General features: G+C 50.8%; 8 protein-coding genes across 8 annotated transcripts; 3 read left to right on the top strand and 5 right to left on the bottom strand.

Moving 5' to 3' along the window:
* Positions 1-1,926: 1,926 nt before the first annotated feature.
* On the top strand, positions 1,927-3,817 carry AtWU_09549 (MFS transporter; the record flags this gene model as incomplete). The annotated part of the gene is made up of 5 exons (XM_035504655.1): positions 1,927-2,247; positions 2,318-2,504; positions 2,575-3,071; positions 3,147-3,729; positions 3,789-3,817. The coding sequence occupies 5 exons, from the start codon at positions 1,927-1,929 to the stop codon at positions 3,815-3,817; spliced, it is 1,617 nt and encodes a 538-aa protein (XP_035360548.1).
* Positions 3,818-4,625: 808 nt separating this feature from the next.
* AtWU_09548 (Fig1 domain-containing protein) lies at positions 4,626-5,596 on the bottom strand (the record flags this gene model as incomplete). Its single annotated transcript, XM_035504654.1, has 4 exons — positions 4,626-4,998; positions 5,055-5,382; positions 5,435-5,503; positions 5,569-5,596. The coding sequence occupies 4 exons, from the start codon at positions 5,594-5,596 to the stop codon at positions 4,626-4,628; spliced, it is 798 nt and encodes a 265-aa protein (XP_035360547.1).
* A 1,859-nt stretch (positions 5,597-7,455) lies between these two features.
* On the bottom strand, positions 7,456-9,828 carry AtWU_09547 (putative exonuclease; the record flags this gene model as incomplete). The annotated part of the gene is made up of 3 exons (XM_035504653.1): positions 7,456-9,553; positions 9,610-9,757; positions 9,816-9,828. The coding sequence occupies 3 exons, from the start codon at positions 9,826-9,828 to the stop codon at positions 7,456-7,458; spliced, it is 2,259 nt and encodes a 752-aa protein (XP_035360546.1).
* Positions 9,829-10,275: 447 nt separating this feature from the next.
* AtWU_09546 (translation machinery-associated protein 16) lies at positions 10,276-10,935 on the top strand (the record flags this gene model as incomplete). The annotated part of the gene is made up of 3 exons (XM_035504652.1): positions 10,276-10,444; positions 10,509-10,593; positions 10,653-10,935. The coding sequence occupies 3 exons, from the start codon at positions 10,276-10,278 to the stop codon at positions 10,933-10,935; spliced, it is 537 nt and encodes a 178-aa protein (XP_035360545.1).
* A 423-nt stretch (positions 10,936-11,358) lies between these two features.
* Positions 11,359-12,653, top strand: AtWU_09545 (MAM33 family protein; the record flags this gene model as incomplete). Its single annotated transcript, XM_035504651.1, has 5 exons — positions 11,359-11,557; positions 11,731-11,852; positions 11,913-11,971; positions 12,045-12,571; positions 12,628-12,653. 5 exons carry the CDS (start codon positions 11,359-11,361, stop codon positions 12,651-12,653), a joined length of 933 nt encoding a protein of 310 aa, XP_035360544.1.
* A 210-nt stretch (positions 12,654-12,863) lies between these two features.
* AtWU_09544 (beta-lactamase/transpeptidase-like protein) lies at positions 12,864-14,644 on the bottom strand (the record flags this gene model as incomplete). Its single annotated transcript, XM_035504650.1, has 3 exons — positions 12,864-13,257; positions 13,320-14,323; positions 14,387-14,644. The coding sequence occupies 3 exons, from the start codon at positions 14,642-14,644 to the stop codon at positions 12,864-12,866; spliced, it is 1,656 nt and encodes a 551-aa protein (XP_035360543.1).
* A 264-nt stretch (positions 14,645-14,908) lies between these two features.
* AtWU_09543 (DNA primase subunit PRI1) lies at positions 14,909-16,573 on the bottom strand (the record flags this gene model as incomplete). Its single annotated transcript, XM_035504649.1, has 3 exons — positions 14,909-16,040; positions 16,100-16,297; positions 16,359-16,573. The coding sequence occupies 3 exons, from the start codon at positions 16,571-16,573 to the stop codon at positions 14,909-14,911; spliced, it is 1,545 nt and encodes a 514-aa protein (XP_035360542.1).
* A 2,340-nt stretch (positions 16,574-18,913) lies between these two features.
* On the bottom strand, positions 18,914-20,050 carry AtWU_09542 (collagen alpha-5(IV) chain-like; the record flags this gene model as incomplete). The annotated part of the gene is made up of 1 exon (XM_035504648.1): positions 18,914-20,050. One exon carries the CDS (start codon positions 20,048-20,050, stop codon positions 18,914-18,916), a length of 1,137 nt encoding a protein of 378 aa, XP_035360541.1.
* Between the last annotated feature and the right edge of the window lie 770 nt (positions 20,051-20,820).

The following is a 20,820-nucleotide window of genomic DNA, read 5'->3' as shown; positions in this document are numbered from 1 at the left end:
GAAGCCTATCAAAGCTGCCAATGGAATGGGTCCGACTCTCAGCCTTGCAGAGGTCTGACTCTCACGGCACTGCGATCAACCCACTTTTAATTTATGCCTGATTGGCGGCCCTCCAATGGTCGCTTTGATCGGCGATACCCATGGCTAGGATTCGAGTAATCTCTTTCAGGCCATTAAGAAGTGTGTAAAGTATTTGAAGATGTGCTAAGTTGATTTAGTCTCTCTTTAGCGTTATTGTATAACATGATAATAAATGTACCAATTATATATATGGCACCGCAGACATAACGCTTAGTACTACCAAATATATATGATTAAACAGTAATACTGTTGTTATCCACTGTAAATATACTACCCTGAATTATATCGTATCCAATATATTAGATCCTGCACAATACCCAGCAGGGGGTGCAGCTATGGCTTCAAATGGTCGTCGATTCTTACCAGTATATGCAAGACAATGTAGGCTGTGAAGACCGATGTTGGTAGTAGTTTGGTTTTTTATCCTAGCTCGGCTTTCATTCCTTACATGGTAATGCGATTTGACGAAGTGAAGCACATTGCTACTCTAAGTTGGTTTCTGTCTTCTAAATCCCGGGGCAAACACGTTTGAGGAGAGTCTCTATCAAATTCGACTTATACAGAATCCAGGTATGTTCCTCACCTACCAGCATCATTTTGTCAACATTCTCAGATGATTACCCATCGGGACATAACTCAATGCTGAAATATATTCAAGGGGGCGAATCTTCACACATTCATATGATTTGCCCTTGGTGAGGCTCAGGTGGTCTCTCAATATTTGAGTTACGTCGAGGCTTAAACCTAGCCTTCAATCGAGTATACACGCACCGAGAAGTATGCTGTCCGCATCATTTTCATAATATAAACAGACGCTTACTGCGGAGATCTCCGGGTCAGATGCAGCCCTCCTCCTTAATGGATGCCAAGGGTACTTTCAGGAATGCAACAATGAGGATGGAGGATGAATCAGTCATTCCATTGGTCTTCTCCTGAATTATTACTGAATAGTTGGTTGTTATTGACTGCATGCAAGCACCGTGGCACCCAAAAGGCTTTATGGAATACTATTGATCAGGATTCCTAGAGTACTAGCTAGTTAGGGTATGGCTATAAAGCCAGCTGCGACATCGCGGGTAAACCGTTTCGCTGGCAGCAACGGAGCCCTCCGCCGGAAGCTTGCTAGATCCGCAAAATTCTTTTTCGTCCTCGACATCATGTCAATCCATGGACAGGGACCTGCGGTTCGCGCGATCCACTTCGCAGATTTGCTGTACGGGGTCGCAGTGGTGGTCTTCTACTGAGGTGGACGCCTATCCAGACTCAGCGGTTGTGATACTGCACATGCTGAGCATATCCAACACACCATTCCAATATCTGACGGGAATAGATATTGATTATGTACAAACCAATAACCGCTACTTAAGACTGAACTGGATAGTTCTGAGTGATAAATCTTCTGCCGGCATGTCCCCAGGATGCTCAACAAGTCGTGACGTCACAACCGTGAAGTCTCTAATAGCTGCGATGCAACTCATAACGGGGCGAGTGACGTGCTACAGTGTTTCTCGTAATGAGATGAAATCATGCAAGGGATCAGAGTCCAGACCAGCAGCTACATCCGACGGATCAACGTCCATTCAGCTGTCGACAGCCCCAGGTCTTTCCGTCGGATATACGGCTTTATATACGGCATTACGGCTATGACCCCGGCCGAGATGGACGTTCGCCTGTTAAACTCGTTTTAGAGTTCATTGACCAGAGGATCGTCTCTAATAGCTGCAGATTGCCACTGCATCTTGTTTTTATAAAGTAACTATGTCTCCGCTGATGTATCGTGGTGATATAGAATCAGTGTGTTTGTTTTTCCCTTGGGCCTCCGAGATCGACTAGCCCTCCCACATCATGGAAACTATTCGAGACTCAGCATTTGGGAAGCTAGTACGCATCTTCAGCGGAAAGCGATGGCTACGTTACCCCGAAGAGAATGACACGGGCATGTGGACAGAGTACCTGAAGACGGAGAAACAGGTCAAAGATGAAGAAGCTGCAGCTTCTGAAAGCGATCAGGAAAACCTGGGTCTTTATACTGTTCTTTCGCAGGCGTCCAGAGCATCACGTCGCCTATCATCTGCGTCGACAGCTAGACACGACGGGGCAGAAGGATTACATCCGAACCCAAATGCATCGCTTGTCATCGACTGGAGTGGGCCAGATGATCCTGAAGTACGTTTAGACCTTCTGCACTGTCTCCGCCTGCATCCGATAGCTTGATTACATACTGACAGGCATATAGAACCCGCAGAACTGGAGCACATTCAAGAAGCTGTTCGTTAGCAGCTTAATATGGCTTCTGACGTTTGCTATCTACATCGGCTCGGCGATATACACCCCTGGCATCCCCGGCGTCAGTGAGCAGTTCGGAGTGAGCAGTGTGGCTGCCACGTTGGGACTGACCCTGTTCGTGTTGGGGTATGGCTTGGGTATGTGCTAGCAGAATCTGATACAACCACCCTCCAAGAATTGGTATAATGGTAACTAACAGCATAATAGGCCCAATGGTCTGGTCTCCATTGTCGGAACTACCTCCCGTCGGTCGAAGCCCTACGTACGTCCTCACACTGTTCGTCTTCGTCTTCTTCCAATTTGCCGTCATATACGCCACAAACTTCGGAATGCTCCTAGCATTTCGATTCCTCACTGGCTTCATTGGATCCCCAGCCCTAGCCACTGGCGCTGCATCCATGGGTGATATCTGGAATCCTAAGATGCGCGACTACATGATCATCATATGGGGAGCATTCGCCATCTCTGCCCCAGTCCTAGGACCCCTGGTAGGCGGATTCGCAGCACAAGCAGAAGGATGGAAATGGACCATATGGCAGCTCCTCTGGGTCTCCGGCTTTGCTTTGGTTCTCCTATTCTTCTTCCTCCCGGAGACATTTGCACCCAACATTCTCTACCGGCGAGCTCGTCGCGTCCGCCAAATCACCGGCAACTCCAACTACCGCTGCGAAGCCGAGATCGAGGTCGCCAACATGAGAAAAATGGTAAGCTCTCGCCCCCCACCCCCCTCAATTCCCTACAATCAGACCACCAGCACTAACAACACCCCCCACACACAGGACATAATCTTCGAAGCCCTCGTCCGCCCCTTCGAACTCTGCTTCTTCGAACCCATCGTCCTAATCATGAACCTCTACATCGCCCTCATCTACGGCATCCTCTACATCTGGTTCGAAGCCTTCCCGATAATCTTCAGCGAAATCCACGGCTTCAACAGCGGCCAAAGCGGCCTCGCCTTCCTCGGCATCCTAATCTCCACCTGCGCCATCACCATCCCCTGCTACTTCTGGTGGAAATGGAAATACCAAGCCAAACACTTCGACGAGAACTGGAACATCACACCAGAAAGACAGCTGCCCCCAGCCTGCGTCGGATGCTTCGCTCTCCCCATCTCCCTCTTCTGGTTCGGCTGGACGGGCCAATTCGCCTCCGTGCATTGGATCGTCCCCATCATTGCATCGATGTTCTTCGCCGTCGGTGGGTGTCTGATTTTCAATTGCATCTTCTGTTACCAGGCGCATGCGTATCCGAAGTATGCGGCGTCGGTGCTGGCCGGGAATGACTTTTTGAGATCGTCGTTTGGTGCGGGGTTTCCGTTGTTTGCTACCGCTATGTTTCATAATTTGGGGGTCGGGTGGGCGTGTACGTTGCTCGGGTGTTTGTGTGTGCTTTTTGTGCCGTTTCCGTTTGTGTTGTTGAAGTTTGGGAGGAGGTTGAGGATGGCGAGTAGGTATGCGAGACATGATATTTGATAGGTGGGGTTGTTTTGTTTGCTCGTCATGGTTATGAAGTGATGGTTTTCCATACAGCGCGTTGTATAAAAGTATCTCTAGTATAATACCCCGAGGATAATTGAAATGATCTGTGCGTATTGTATTTTGTTCATAGTGTATATCTTGTATCGTGCATTGCATTTGCATTTGCAGTTACTTACATCTAGACTAAGAAACTTAAAACAATCGTGCAACCAATCGCGGGAACCATATCATCTTTTATACATGCTCAATCATCAATACTAACCATAATAACGAGAACCATCCATGAGCCAAATCCAAGGCAAAACCGACAGAATGTACATAAAAAAAGAAAGGACAACGGGGAATATTTGGCAGTAATTCAATCAATCATTTGGTTTTCAACATGTAGTGAATATAATCTTTGTTCATCCGGGCGAGACACTTAAAAACAGACGGTCTCAAATATGTTATCATGGTGATGGTGATGACAATAATGCTCATTATGCATGTCTTCATGATTCCCGTATTTCCATATCCATTGTAGTCCATAGCAATCCATATCCGTAATCCATGTGCCGTAAAAGAGTCCATAACAAAATTCAATCGTTTCGAGTTTGAGGGGTGGGTGTGGGTGTGGGTCGTGATTATTCGTTTTGCTGGGATGGTCGTGTGTATTCGTGTCGTGTCGTTGGGGAAGGGGAATCGGGGTGTAATATGTCCGGGGGAAAGAAACCAAAACCAATCCAAGCAGATATAATGCAGCATCAAAACAAGAAAGAAAAACAGCGAAAAGAGATCATGCTAGTCCGTCAACTGCTGGATCAGTTTGACGCTCAGGATCATCACTAGCAGTCCTATCGTCACGACCACCAGAAGTCCAAATCCAAACCAGCCGAGAACCATGGCAGATGTACCCACGCCACTCTTGACACTTCCGTTGCCCAGATCCTGAACTATCGTGCTGGCGGCTACGGATGCGGTGTGCTGCCATAGTACGGACACAAGGACGAAGACCGAGGCTACAAAAGTCAAGGCTAGTGCTGCTTGGGATACAGGCCGCGACGGAATCGGCCTGGCTTCGATCTCGGAACCGCTAGGGTCTAGCTCGTCATGCCATCCAGGGAAGGTGGCGAGGATGACGAAGCAGAAGAAAGCGAGAATGACGGCAAGAATTCTATATTGTGACCGTTAGTCAAAATGCCTTCATGAGGGTGGAGGGTGTGAACGTACAGTAGATATGGGAAGACGACTGCATCTTTGAACGTCGATGCTACCCAAATCAGGTTCAACGGATCTTGGTCGACTGTGACAATCTCCGCCAATGCTGTCGCATTCGAGTTGCAAATGTAGGATCCGGCATCTGGCTGTACACAGATGCCAAAATAACCCACACGGACTTCCATCTCGGCTCCTCCCACAATATTTGCTGTTGCTGTCACTACCCCCGGATCTACCTGAGCGAGGTTGAAAGTTGGTTTGTAGCGCTCATAGTACATGGAGATCAGGAAGATGTCGGGGATCTGCGGGGAGGACGATGAGCATCCTGCTAGTAGTAACGCTGGAACAGAGTTAGTCGCATTGTTGGGAAGAGTCGGGAAATAACTGCTCACATAGTAGGATGATGGCCACTGCGATGATTATCATCAACACATGGTGGTACCCGACCAGTTGCAGAACCCCTAGATATGGACAGTCAGTATTGCTAGAGAAATAACCAATCTGGAGACACGTAATGTAGACATACGGGGTAATTTCGCTGTTAGTCCCGGCATCTAGGGCGATATGTTCTTCGTATTCCTCTTTCTATCCAATCCAACTCGCTTCTCGGGACTCCGAGAAGGAGTATTAAATGTCCGGTGCGGCTCACTCTGTCGGACACCACCCGACGACGAGCGGTATAGCTATTGTGGTAGGGGCAGAGCCCGAGTCGACTGTCGATAGGGTCGTAAGGCGGAGCACGCGCTTGGTGAGGGAGAGCACCGATATGGTTGGAATGGAATGTGACGGATCTCGTGGGCGATGGAGTATTGGGAATGTGTCAATGCGGGAGATCGAAAGAATGGATAACTCCCTTGTCCCACGTTGGGCCCTGACAGATCTAAGGGCAGTCAGAATGCAGAGAAAAAGTAACGAATCGGTCTTGTGGGTTGAGATAGATGGGTTGCAGTATGCCGAAAAGAGGCAAGTGGAATATGGGAGGGGGGAAGATGGGGAAGGGCAAGAGAGTGAAGGGGAGAGGGAGAGGGAGAGATGGCTCGTAGCTAAACGAATCCTCCGAAAACCTCGAATCGCGCAGCGGCAGGGTGGATGGTGATGGCGATGATGGTGGTGATAATCGAGGAGGCTGGGAAGGGCGTATACAACTAAGTGACGGGCGGAAGTGGCCCAATGGGGGAGGCTGGGCCACTGGTCTTTTGTTTACCGCGTTGGCCCGCCTCCCGTTCCCCGGTAACCATCCCTCACCGCCTGCTGTATTTTTATCCGTTACTGGCGCTTGTCCAGATCGGGCAGGTTGATCGTGTCCACCGATAACTCTAGCCGGATCAGATCAGCCCCACTGGCTTATCGGCACCTGATCGGTCCAGCCTCCAATTCGGAAATCAAGAATCAATTTCAATAGTACCTCCTGCTCCATCGGTACCTTGCTTAACTTTTGGATCATCTTCTAATTATATCCGCCCACAGCTGGCGCTGCAGATGCTATTTTAGAGCTAATTCTAGTCCCATTCTTATCCTCACAACGCTCGCAATAGCTGCCTTGTTGCTCACATTTTAGCGTGGTGCTGTACGGAGTACTGGATATATATATTTAACCAGTTTAGTACAATTCATCTACTAGGAGTTATCTTTGATATCCATGAAAATGGAGCACCAGTAGTTGCTTATTGGTACTGCTAGTCGTAATATTTTTATAATGCTACTGATACTGAAATTGTTGTTGAACGATATTACTTGTTTTCAGATGCCGCGCTGCATAGAGAACCGAGCCCTTGCACGACTAGTAGCAGCTGCGTTACTCTGTCGTCCCCCATTAAGCCTCTCATTTCATGAAGCTAGGTGCTGCGAGACAATGTTCCCCCACCTGTAAATCTCAAATGTATATATTGGGACCACTTGAATATCGAAGACATGCCCAGAATTAAGGTGCTTCCAGAGAGGACCCTACAATGACAACTTCTGTGTATCTACTGGTTCAGGTTCATGGCCACAATAGTCAAATGCTTTATTTAAGAGGTATCTAATTAGTATAGTTCATCTACTTGATGCGGTATGTGTAGAGTGCTGCAAGGCTAGAGGATATTTATCAAACGCCCTGTCACAGAAGGCCTACCAATTTTTCCGGCATGGCCAAGTATAATGATGGCCAAGTATAATCAAAATCTGTAAGGACCCATAACGGGAGCAGGTGTCCAAGTCTGTGTCTTCAAAACAGGGCCCTGGCGAGCGCATATAAGAGTCGAGATTATATGTATAGGAAAATCAAGTGGTGCAACGTGAAGGCCATGAAATGAATTCCAGAAAGGGCTTTCACATCGAGGGAGAGCGAGTGTAGGTCCGATTCCACGCATGTAAGATACTTCCAAATAATGCCAATGTCTAAGATGTAATTGCACTTCGACAACCCATGATTCTATTTACCCATGAACGAGAATCGTCGCACATCAAACGAGGCAAGTCCCACTGGGGCTCGGGTCTCGCCCTCAGATTCTTCATCTTCACTATCCGGAATGATCATGTCTTCACTGCCTTGACTGGGAGTTGCCAGACTTCGCACAGGCTTGTGATCAAGCTTTGGAACTGCAGGGCTCTTTGCCGGTGATTTGGAGGCTCTAAATGCTGCCAGGGAAGGCGAAACACAATTCAATGATCGAGACCGAGCCAAGGCGCTTTGGCCTAGCCGTTGCAATGGCGTCGTCCGCTGACGTCTGGGAGGTGTTCCCAATAAGCCGTGCCGCACTCCGGTAGTCGCCTTGTGCTCACTTAAGGAACCTGACTGATGACCCTTACCACCAAGCTTATCATTTTGATTACCCACACCAGCAGTTCCGGCCTGGAAGACGTATTTTGAAAGCGTGGGAGAGTTTGCGACAGGCAAAAGGTTTAGTGTATAGCCGTCGCCAACATCATCCGATCTCTTCTCCGAAGCTTGTTCAGAAGTGGATGAATTCTGCTCTTGAGTTTGCTCTTTGCAGTCTTCCGCAGGGGACTCAGGAGCACCCAGCTCAGAAGTAGCTGCAGCAGGCGTTTGAATGGACTTGTCATCGATGGAGGATGACTTGACACGACTTGGAGTTTCAGTCGCTTGGCTCGGGTCTGGCAGCTGTGTCATGAGGTCTTCTGCAGAGTCATCGGAGAAGACGTCCAAGGTAGACTTGCGCGCCTTCTTGGTGCGGGTAGCCTTCTGTGCGCTTGGACTAGCATCGTTAACACTGCCGGAGAAGAATCTGCTGCGGGAATCCGGGGGATTCGGGAGGTTAGCTTCCTCTGCATCAGAACATAGTCGCTGCCGCTTAGCGGGCTGCAAATTCGATGTTATGGAGGCATGTGCCAGGAAGGCATTACGCTCCACACTTCTAATCAAAGGGCTAGAAGCCCGGTTTGACGACCCGACTGACGACGCAGATCGCATGAGTGCTGGCCGTGATGGCGCAGGAACACTGTCCCAAGAGCTGTTTGCATGGCGTTGTAGCAGCCGTTGTTGGCTGGGAGAGGGGCTGAGACTATTCGGGTCCAACTCTGCCAAGGGAACGCGCTTGGGGGTGAAGAAGGAGTTGATCGGCTTGTTTGGCTTGAGTTCAGCAGACGAGCCCAGGGTCTGTCGACGGCTTATCGTGTTGGTCAGCCTCTTATCGGCCGGCTTAGCTGCGAGCGATGGCTTTAGTACAAGACGTTCCTTTGTCGTCGGGTCGAGATCGCCACGAGCAACTCCGACCGCAACGTCAGGTTCCACGTCACCACCGATAAACGTGAGTTCTTCCAACTTGACATCAGCCTCAGGCGGTGTTAGGGTGACCAGTTTCCCAGCTTTCGGACAAAATACCCTCTGATAGAGGAACGTAAGCTCCGCCTGTCTGAAGTTGTCCAGGTAATCGGAGGGAACGTGGTATTGACCGTCAAATTGAAGCATCCGCAACGCCCGTTCTACGTTCTTGTACTTTCGAATGCTTCGGTAGGCTGTCTTCAATCCTAAGCGTGCAATGTTGGGGAGATAATCGCAGCCACTGAGGATGCACATCCGTCGAAAATCGGCGTCTGTCCACCCGATCAGACTTACCTCTCGACAGGCCGAAAAGTCAGCACGGTTGATCTCAATGCAGTCGCCATGTTGGTCGAGCTTGGATAACAACCGCTTTGCACCAAAGACGAGCAGATCAGAATCCTCTGAAATGATACCAGCAATAATGCCTTGCTGTTCCAGGTAGGCCAGTTGCGCATCTGCCTCGTACGGAGCCACGACGTATTGGACATCTATCTTCTTCAGTTCCTCTATTAACTCCCGCGCCATCAAGGGCGTCACGTCAACGGCCTTCTGCAGTTCCTGGTATGCCTCTGCGATCCGCCCTTTTCGCTGGAGTTCCAAACCGAGGGCTTTGCTGTCCTGCCGTCTCTTTTGACGCTCCACCTCGGTTCCAGCCTTGCTTGGCAGCTCATCGCCGTCGAATACAAGATATGGAGTTACCCCGAAGTAGAGGAGCATGCGGACTCGATTCAAGACGAAGTCGATGTGTCTGCGATCCTGTGAGAAAGGGATGGTGACATACAGCCTTGTTAGCTATGAACGTACTTCCTAGTAGGCCTTTCCAAAACCAAGTCCACCGCGCAGGCGACAGTGCCTCGATGTAGCCATCCATATGCATCGATTCCCAGGGTCTGCCCACTAAACTTTTTCAGGTGACATGGTTTTTGGATCGATTTGAGCAGGCCATGAAGCCCTGTATTGTGTGTAAGCAAATGCAGCACTTCGCGAGTCAAGGACAATAAGAAGCATACCTTTAATGCCCATTGTCAGCGTCCTTAGAAGACCGAATACTCCTCGTTCAGGGAAGTAGCACCGCCGAAACAGACATCAACTGGTGTCTGTTGGTGCTTAGAGGTCAATTTTGACGACGGACATGGGAATTAGAGGACATCAGTGCTCAGTAGCATGCACCAGGCCTAACGAGCACCTAAACAGTCGCGAAATGAGGATGACCCAGACAACAAGATTGGAATGTTACCTCCCTGGTCCCTCTGACGCGCAAGGAACGCGATGGGGAGGCCCCATCCATCCGCTCCCCTGATTGGTCTTGTCGAGGCGGTGCCGCCACCTCATATCACCGCCTTTAGATTCTGCCGGAGAAAAAAGAAATCCTCCGCAAAAGATGAAATTCGACTTTTGACTGTCGGATCAAAAATCTTTCTTCATTCGTTGTGGAAGGAGCCAAGAATCCGATCAAACCATTTGCCCACCATGCCGAAGACATTCCAGAAAGTTACCAAGCATATTGCCAAGAAGAGAGGCGCTGTTGAGGCTCTCCACGAGTTTAGCAGAGATGCCAGAAGACTGCGCCGAGCCAATGCCAGAGAAGATCGAGTCGCTCGTGTCTCCGCCAATATGTCGCGGGCCAGACAGACATATGGTACAGCAATTCTCGTTGGGATTTTGTGCTTCGTGTTGCGATAACTAATGTTTCTCCTGTTTAGTGGAACGGATCGCCTATTTCCACGAGAGTGTCCCAGAAGGCCAAGCTCCGATGTCAGAGGATGAAATGAAGGACATCGTTGTCAGGTGCGCCACACTGTTCGTCACTTGCGAAAATCGCATATACTTACGATCTTCAACTATAGGTACATCAACCGCAGCGTGCCCGAGATCGAACAACTACAGAGCGAGAGACGGAAAGGCCGACCACCCAGCAAGCGCGAAGAAGCATTGTTGCAGCGAACAGACGTTGAGAATCGCGAGTTTAAGACGGGATTTTGGATGCCCGACTTTAGCGATGAGAGTGTTCTCAAAGCCCTCGCCTCGTGGAACGGAGACTGGTCCGGACTGAGCACGATGAAGTTCATTCGCATCACTAAGGATGGAGCAAAACAACCTTCAGTATTCCCGCCGAAGGGCATGTCATGAGACGTCAAAAGTTCTAGTTTTCTTTTTGCATTTCAATTTCGGAGATCGAAGATTCGCAGTATGCGCGGAGACGGATGGCATAACGGCGTTACGATTGCACATAGAATTTTACAAAAGCTGTTGAATCATATTTTGTAGCTGTATAATGTCCATGAAAGTCTCGAGGGTAACCAGAATGCTTCATTCTCATCACAGTATCATCCAACCCATGACTAGTTGTAACTTAATGATGCCGAAATGCGATGGATGGTATGAGTCCCGCATTGCGACCCGTGATTGGCCTGGCAGTTCATTGCAGAGCTCCAGTCTTGGCGGGCGGTAACATCATCCATCATCAGCTTGTCTTCTTTTCCGATCCTTCATCATCCGTCCATTTCTTCCTCTTCTCCTGCCACTTTCCATTTTCATCCTCAATCCTTCAAAATGATGTCCCTCCGCACTCTCGCTCGCTCCGTGCCTCGCACCATCTCGCGCTCTGTCGCCGTCTCTTCCCGCTCCGCCATTTCCCGGCCGGTGTCCGCAGTCCCCAAGAATGCCTTCCAGTCCTCTCTGAAGCAGATTACGAGACCTTCCTATGCTGCTTTCTCGACGTCCCGCGCTTTCAAGCAGTCCCCTGCCGAAGGTAAGAATATATGAGTTATCTGCTTGTGTAGGAAAGGTTCCAGAGAACAGCGATTGAATGAGTCTTTGTGCTTTACTTTTCTTCGTGGCGGAATGGGACAGAACCCTGTTGTTAATTGTCAATTGCGAAGCTATGAAAGAATGATGCTAACATGGGCCTTTCGGTGATTGTAGGCGATGTTGAGCTCGTCGCCAAGCTTGAGGACGAACTGAAGCACGAGAAGGCTTCTGGCCTTGAGGACCTCGAGTCCTCCGTTCAGAACATCCAGTATGTTCTTCAGAACAACTCTTGGGAGGTACGCTCTTCGCTGGATATTCTATAAGCCGTCGATCAAAGCTAATATACTGGTGAACAGGTCAAGGACGTCCCTGGTGAGCAGGAGGTTGTCCTGACGAAGAAGTTCGGCAACGAGGAGTAAGTACCCGTGTTACTGATCTTTCCCCCCCTCTACTGTGACATTTCTTCTCACGGTTCGTTCAATCATTAGGATCCGCCTCACCTTCACTGTCGCCGACCTTCAGAACCTCAGCGAGCAGGAGGACTTCGATGATGCTGCTCTCGATGAGATGGACTTCGGTGGCCACCAGCCCGTCAACCAGGGCCGCTCTGGCAACGTCTCTCAGCACGCTGAGGACCGCGTCGCTCCCGCTGACCGCGAGGGCGATGAGTTGGACCGCGACCTTGAGCCTAGCTTCCCTGCCCGTGTCAACATCACCGTTGAGAAGCCCAGCAACGGCGCCCTCCTGATCCAGACTGTTGCTCAGGACGGCCTGTTCCAGATCGAAGAGGTCTCCTACTTCAACAAGTCCGACCTGGCCCACGCCCAGACTGCCGAGAAGGACTGGACCAGACAGAGCATGTACGCTGGTCCTCCCTTCGAGAACCTCGATGAGGACCTGCAGACCTTCCTCGAGCGCTACCTCGATGAGAGGGGCATTAACGCCGAGCTTGCCAACATGATCCCCGACTACATCCAGGTTAAGGAGCAGAAGGAGTACGTTCGCTGGCTCGAGAGTACGTGACATCCTATTAGATCCCTACAAATGATACTTGGCTAACACTTTCCACAGACGTCAAGAACTTCGTCTCCGCTTAAGCGTGGAAGGTGTTCTTTAAAACTAATACGGTTATGACAATCCGTCATGAAAATATCGGAATCATGTTTCAATAATTTTGCCACTGTTTTCTGCAGTGTGCTCATGTATATTAATAGTAGATGCTCAGTTGAACCTCGCAAGGTACCACTGTTAAAATCATTGATACTCCCCCTCTCTAAACCGAGACACGCATAAATCACTCTAAACAATCAATCCAACCGCGTAAACCATATCTTCTCCTTCATAGTCTTCTCCCACGCTACCCCAAGCGCGCATGGCTTCCCCTTCTCCCCGATGCGAAACTCCGCCGCATAGACATCAGGAAAGAAAGCCCCCAAGTCTCCAACATGCTCCGATATAGCGAGAAAATGCTCCCCATTAACATGCTTAAAGGTTAGATACTCCGGCCAGGTCGTACGATCCCGGTCAGCGCGCAATATAGTTTTCGACTGATCAAGATAAATCTCAACAGTCTGATAGCCCGGGTGCACATACGTCCCCACATATTCCCCTAGCTCCAACGAATGCGGTATCACATGCGCGGGGGCCTTATGAATAGCATCAAGGGCTTTCTTCCTCTCCTCTTCTATATGCGCCATATTCCTGGAAAGAAGAAATTGTTAGCATTAAAAACATCACGAGCGGGGTTCTGCTTCAAAACATACTTCGCATTCCAATCAAACCGCCTCTCAACCGGCACACCTAGCTTCTCATCCACCAACCGAAACGCCAACGCCTTCTGCGCGTAATTCGACGTCCCGGCTGTATTGGCCAGCATGACAACCGCGTATTTCAAACTCGGGAATAAGATTACCTCCGCCCCAAACGCATTCATGCCCCCCGTATGCTCGAAGAACTGCACGCCTTGGTACACGCCCGTGTACCAACCCAGAGCGTATGCGCGTGGGCCCGTGAACGGCGCCTCGGATGGCAGTAGAGTTCGCGGTTCGAAGATCGCTTTGTATACGGCTGGCGATAAGGGCTCGGTTTGGTGGAGTAGTGCGCGCGCCCATTTGGCGTAGTCCAGGACGTTGCTGATGATGCTCCCGGCGCCGGAGATTTCGTCTAGTGACATCCAGGGGACTTCGTGGTAGTGGTTGCTGTCAGTGTCGCTGTCGCTGTCGCTGGGGGTATGGTAGTATCCTCGGGCCAGGTGGTGAGGGGATGATTTGGCGTCATTGAGGCTAAAGTAGGTAGATTTCATGTCGAGGGGATGCCAGATGGTGCGGGCTAGGGTGTCGCCTAGCCATTCTCCGCCGGCGAGGGTCTCGATAACATGGGAGACGACGACGTACATGAGGTTGCAGTATTGGAGCTTGGTGCGCGGAGGGGCGGTCAATGGGAGATGGCGCAGCTGGCGCACTATTGTTCGTACGGCTTCGTCGCGGGTGAGACGGTTGCCGTAGGCTTGATCGTGACGGGGGAGGCCTGAGCGATGAGATAGGGCATCTTCGATGGTGGTGTGTTCGGTTGCGTGCTCGTCATGTAGCACGAAGTCGTCGCGGATGAGCTGGCTGATGGGCGTATCCCAGTGTACTTGGGGGAAGTTGTCGTCATCTTCGACGATGGTGGCCATCAGGGCTGCGGTGAAGGCTTTGGTGGTGCTTCCGGCGTAGAAGAGCGTAGAGGGAGTTACCGGCTCAGCGGGGAAGGCTGCGATGCCATAGCCCTGTGTTTATCGGTTAATAATTTATTCTTGTATGTTGTCTCGATCGTTGGGGATGTATGAGACACCTGCCTTGGCCCAGGTGTTGTCTCCATCGACTACTGCGATTGAAATGCCTGGGACGTGCCAGTAGTCCAATGTTTCTTGGACGAGGGTCTCGAACCGCTCATCTAGCGGGTTGGCAGTGGTGTTGTCTGCTGCCATGTTTGCCTGGCATGATGATTGAAGCTTATGATCGAGCCAAGGTCTCTCATTTAAGGAGTTGAGAGCATCGTCGGCGCGGGGTTGAGGCTGAACATGAGGTTTCCCGTCGGAGCTCCGCATTCCAATTGAAGAAGCTTAGGGTGACAGTCAGGACTATGTGCCGAGGAACAGTTCTGAGAATATGACAAAAAAAAACTGATTATTTACGTAGAATGATGAATAAGGTTGCAGTGACCTAGAAAAATAAAAGTAAACTCCAGCGTGTCCAGCCTTTGCAATGCACGATGACGCCAATCCCGTTCCCCATAAATGTATCATATCCGACATGCTAATCCGAATCAACGATTAAAGCCAAACACGCAACATAGAACTGGCAGGGAATGTCTAGAACTCCATGCTTTCGGTCTTGACCTCAGTCGCATCGTCGGCCCTTTCCCGTTTGCCCGTCCGCTCTTCTTTCAGAAGCCCGGCAATGAATGAGCGGAAGTAGTCGACGTACGGCTTCAGACTCGTCTTTTCATAGTCTTGCAGTCTGCGACTCCCCCTAGCATCAGATTCGGGTACACTGCCTTCGCCATCCGCCACTTCCGGACCTGCATTATTGCTCGGATGCTCCGCATCCCATGCATCGATCTCCGCAAGTAGCTCCGTAACCGTAGGCACAGAGAGAGGGTCAAACTGTTCCGCCTTTCGGGCGTCTATCGGAACACACACGCGACCAGTGCCGGGGTGAATGACAAATGGACTCTTGAGCAAGTGGATCATCTTTTTGCTGACCTCGGAATCCAGGCGTGGATAGGTGTACTCGAGAACAATGTCTTGCTTTGCATCTCGCAGTGTAGTAGGGTTGAGAGTGCTGCTCTTGCCTGTCTTGGCCAAGGCGTCGATATCCGCCCATTTATTGGCACTGCTGCGGTCGGGTGATGACTCCCATCGTTTCCGTAAGGATTCATTCAATCCCTTATCGGGCAACAATGAAAGAATACGTTGCGTCTGCTCGGAGCTGGAGAAGGTTTCCTGGTCCACCAGCGTAGTTTGAGCGAAGTATGGTTTTAGTATCTCCAGACTGCGAGACATGTGGGGATGCAGAGGCCGCTTAAGGTTGACCCGCTTTCCGCTCGAATTTCCTCCTCGGATGACATCTAGGTAGCCCGCGATGGCTCTTCTCCTATCATCTGGAAGGCTGCGCGCACGGGGGTCGCAAACCCAGGCGTGGGCACCACGACGACCAGAATAGACCCATAATATGTGCTCGAAACCAAAATCTTCACGTAGCGCTGTGTCGACGACTTTCATTGCCATAGTGACAAAGGCCCAGCACTTGCTACAAATGTTTGCCTTTTCACAACAAGATCTGATGTCATCGTAATCCGTAAGGTCGATATCGAATACCAATTCTTTGGCGATCGGCTTCATCTGGCCACCTCGGAGCGTCTTCCTGTCGCGCGGGTTCGTGTTGTAGACAGGCCCAATTTCAAACCGAGAGGGGTTCATTTTCAGGATATCTTTACGGAACCTATGATATGGAAACGTTAGGACCTTTGAAAAATGACAATAGAGGACTCTTGGACTCACAGATCCGCAGTTGCATATGACTGGTACCGCAGGTAGGCATCGTTTTGGAGGGTAAGGGCGAATTCACGGTTTCCGAAGTCTGGGGATGGGACAATGCCATGGTTCAACCATTGGAAAAGATAGCGAAAAGGAAAGAGGCGTTGATAGAACGCAAGCATTGTATCGGTATCAACCTGGGGCCCCGGAGCAGCAGCAGGTCTGTTTAATCCCAGTTAAATTAATGCTCTCGTTCACGAGATATCGCAGCATGTATACTTACTCCGGAGCAGATGAAGCACCATTTTGCGTCTCTGGTGCACTAGAGGCTGGGTATTCATCATCGTCATCATCGTTAAATAGGTCTTCAAGTTTCACTCCTGCGGCTGCATTGTCCTCCTGGTTTGCCGATGCTGTCTCCGTAGGAGGAGCGTCAGGCATAAGTTCATCATCCTTGCGATCGGCAGATGAGTCCTGCGAAGATACTGAGTGAGGCATTCCGAATGTTGACGTAGTGCTAAGCTGTGGTGAGTTGCATGAGCGCTTCAATCCACATCCATTATCGTCAACTCATTAACCCCACGCGTCGCGACGCGTTGCCCAGCGCGATCGGCGTGTTCCCCGGCAGCCCTAAGCCCTACCTCATCTGCTGCTTCGGGGCGGAAGAAGCTGCATATCACGTGAGTGGTTACATCCGCAAACGGCGATTACTCAGCAAGGTACCGAAGTATGGCCTCAACGACGACAACCACTTCTTTGCCTGCTACAACCTCATCATCTTTGGGTCCACCCCTGCGTGATCAGGAACACCCTGGCAGAGTTTTGGCCGTTTGCGGTATCTGCTGACGCTGTTCCATTGGACTTTTCTCGTAATCAAAGGTGGATGACGTGTATACTGCCCTGACCCATGAGGATGAACTTCGGGCCCTATGGAACCTGAAGGCTCCCATCAACACACTGAATCTATCTATATCCTCTAGTTGGCCTTCTTAGCCTGATCCGGCTGCACCATTTTGTTGACTCATTGATGTATTAGCTGATTCAGCCTGACTCGAGCCAATCCAGTTGGATCCTTGTGTGGTAACAACTGGTCTCCCCTAAAGTGAGCTGGGTATCCCCCATGCTTGCCAGTTACTCTCAGACGATACCCACAGCAGCCTCAACATGCTGTGGAGGCATCCCCAGCTGCTCGATTTGATTCTTCTCTTCCTTGTTTTCTTTTACTCTGAAGTTCCAGGGTTTCCCCCACCGCCCTGAATTTTATCCATGAAATGCAACGTTGCAGAAGTACCCATTGAGTATCCACCATCCGGGGTAGCCCATCGAAGCCCGCGGATGTTTTGGCAGTCTATGGGACCCTACAGCTTGAGGGACAGCAGAGTACTCAATATTGCTAAGGACGTATGCCGTCAATGCCATGGTAGTTGTCATCTGTGAGAATGGAGCATAGTCAGCCGCTCGTTAACCCTTCATTCTATAGGTGGTGTTCACCAGCTTTACGTAGGGCTTTCGGTGCGAGGAAGTTCCTGTGATACACAAAAATAATTTTCTATTGGAGTGATGACGCCACCACTATGTTCTTTCATCTATTGGATTCTCTCCAAATTTGCATCGTGAAGACCCTGATGTGAGCATTGTGGGCCTTGATGTTAATGATACGACGGAATGCGACACTCCCAACAACTTCTCCAGGCAGGACTTTCCCTCTCCCATTACATCGGTTCCTTCACTATCCATGGTTTGCCTAACTCTAATTTACAACGCAGCTTGCTAGCTCCTGGCGTTGAGCAGCAAATCTAGCTTTTTTCTCCTGGACCGAGCGTCTATTGCGCGATGATCTGTTTTTCATTGGATCCTACTGTGGCATTATCGCCATCATGCACGAGCTATGGCCACGGAAACGGTTGGAAGATTCAACAATGAAAGATTTAAAGGGCAGGCCTCCCTGCTTCCTTGACATGCTTCCGTTTCCTTTTCGTATTACATCTGGGAGTCACTCGCTGTTTCAATTTCCACTCGTTTCGCCTAAAAAGTTGTGTTGCGGTGTTCGCTTTTATTAACCGGTCTGAGTATCGATAATCGAAATGGTCAAGGGAGGTGTCGCATTACTGGCCTTTGCTGGCCCGGCTCTGGCAGGAGTCATTGCCCGCGGTGGAGAGGTATGCTGGAACTCATCCTGACACTGATTGTCTTGCACATGCTGACATGAACTTCGATAGCCTGACATCAAAACCGTCGTCGGCCCCAACTACCCTGGTAAGAGATATGCCCAATTCCCCTACTGCTTATGATCGTCTCTAATTCTTGTACAGTGGGTACTGGCACGGCCCCGCCTCCCCCTCCTCCTATCCAGTTTCCTACTGGTACTGCGCCTCAGCCCAAGCCTACCACCAGCCATGGGACTGCTCCTATTAAGCCTACCACCAGCCATGGGACTGCTCCTATTAAGCCTACCACCAGTCATGGTACGGCCCCTATCAAGCCTACCACCAGTCATGGTACGGCCCCTATCAAGCCTACCACCAGTCATGGAACGGCCCCTATCAAGCCGACTACCAGTCATGGAACGGCCCCTATCAAGCCGACTACCAGTCATGGAACGGCTCCTATCAGGCCGACTACCAGTCATGGAACGGCCCCTATCCAGCCGACCACTAGCCATGGAACTGCTCCTATCACTACTACCAGCTTTGGTACCGCTCCTATCAGGCCGGTCACTACTGAAACCACTGTCGGCCCCATTCCCACTAACGGCACAACGGTGATCCCACCTGCAACCGTTACTACTCATACACCTGTACCAATCCAGAACAGCACTGTTATTCCCACTCAGTCCACTCAGCCGCCATTCCAGAACACCACGGTTCCTGTTGTTCCTATTGTTCCTGGCGAGAGCACTGTCCCTGCTGTTCCTGGCGGGACCGGTGTCCCTGTTGTTCCTGGCGGGACCGGTGTCCCTGTTGTTCCTGGCCAGTCTACCGTCCCCGCTGTTCCTGGCGAGACCAGTGTCCCTGTTGTTCCTGGCCAGTCTACCGTCCCCGCTGTTCCTGGCGAGACCAGTGTCCCCGTTGTTCCCGGCGAGAGCACTGTTCCTGCTGTTCCTGGCGAGACCAGTGTCCCTGTTGTTCCTGGCGAGTCTACCGTCCCTGCTGTTCCTGGTGTTTCGACAAGTGCTGTTCCTGGCGAGACCAGCGTCCCTGGCGTTTCTACCAGCGGCGTTCCTGGTGAGACTAGCGTCCCTGGAGCCTCCACGAGCGTCGTCCCTGGTGAGACTGCTGTCCCTGGAGCCTCTACGAGCGTCGTCCCTGGTGAGACTGCTGTCCCTGGAGCCTCCACGAGCGTCGTCCCTGGTGAGACCACTGTTCCCGGTGCTTCGAGCGTTGTACCTGGTGCTTCCGGCGAGACTGCTGTGCCTGGCGAGACTGCTGTGCCCGGCACCTCGGCTGCTCCTGGAGAATCTACTGCCACTGGTGTCTCACCCGTCACCCCTGAAGAGACTACTGCCACTGGCGTTTCCCCCGTCTCCCCTGAAGAAACCACTGCCACTGGTGTCTCCCCCGTCACTCCTGAAGAGACCACCGCCACCGGCGTTTCTCCAGTTTCTCCTGAAGAGACTACTGCCACTGGTGTCTCCCCGGTTAGCCCCGAAGAGACCACCGGCGCGACCGGCGTCTCCCCCGTCACTCCCGAAGAAACCACCGGTGTCTCTCCCGTTACCCCCGGCGAGACCACTGGCGCGACTGGCGTCTCTCCCGTCACTCCCGAAGAAACCACCGGTGTCTCTCCCGTTACCCCCGGCGAGACCACTGGCGCGACTGGCGTCTCTCCCGTCACTCCCGAAGAAACCACCGGTGTCTCTCCCGTTACCCCCGGCGAGACCACTGGCGCAACGGGCGTCTCCCCAGCCTTCACTGGCGCCGCCTCCTCCAACATGCAGCCCGCGGCTGGCTTCCTGGCGGCCGTCATGGGTGTCATGGCTCTCCTCTAAATTGGCTCAGTCCGGTATGAGTGATCTAACGATCAAGCTACACTTGATCGCGATGTCACCCATTAACTAAGATAACCCATATTATCTCCGGTGTTACGGTACGGTACGGTCCCATTTAGAAAAATCTGGCTTTTACTGTTTTGTCTATTACTTTACTTTTTCTTGATATCGTTTCGTGATTTCCTCCTTTGGGCTCCTTGCTTGTCAAGTTCCTAACGCATACCTGTGCCAAAGTGTATATCCTTACATTGTTTGGTCTGGAATGTTTCCAAGGGCTTTTGGTGAGGAGTCATGTATTTGGCTTTTGTGTCAGATAATGATGCTCTAATACATAATAATGCATAATTTGTACTTGTGGACAGAATATCGAGATATATTTAGATAGACGTCGTCGTTCGTATTGCTCTGTGGGTCGTGTGGTTGATGTCGTATCGGCCCCGGCGGGTTACGTTGCCCGGAATAGTAACAGTATGTAGCATGAGTCGTCGGTTGTAGTCAATGACACTTAGATGGATGGTCATGTGTCGTGATTTTCTCACATCCCTAAGTACGTACCCTCCTTCGCTTCGGGGATTCAGCCAATCCACAAGCCAAAAGTATCTTGCAACACAGAACGGGGTTGAACGGTTGACGTTTCGTACTGTCGCAACCATCATCAGTTTCATTATCTGTATCTACGTTCATTTCTCCCAATTCTGGAACATCTAGTATAACCATCTCAGGATTGAAACATCTATCTTGATTGTATGGTATGATA

Source organism: Aspergillus tubingensis, assembly GCF_013340325.1.
Source record: "Aspergillus tubingensis WU-2223L DNA, scaffold_11, whole genome shotgun sequence".
NCBI lineage: Eukaryota > Fungi > Ascomycota > Eurotiomycetes > Eurotiales > Aspergillaceae > Aspergillus > Aspergillus tubingensis.
This window is presented reverse-complemented; position numbering and strand designations above follow the sequence as displayed.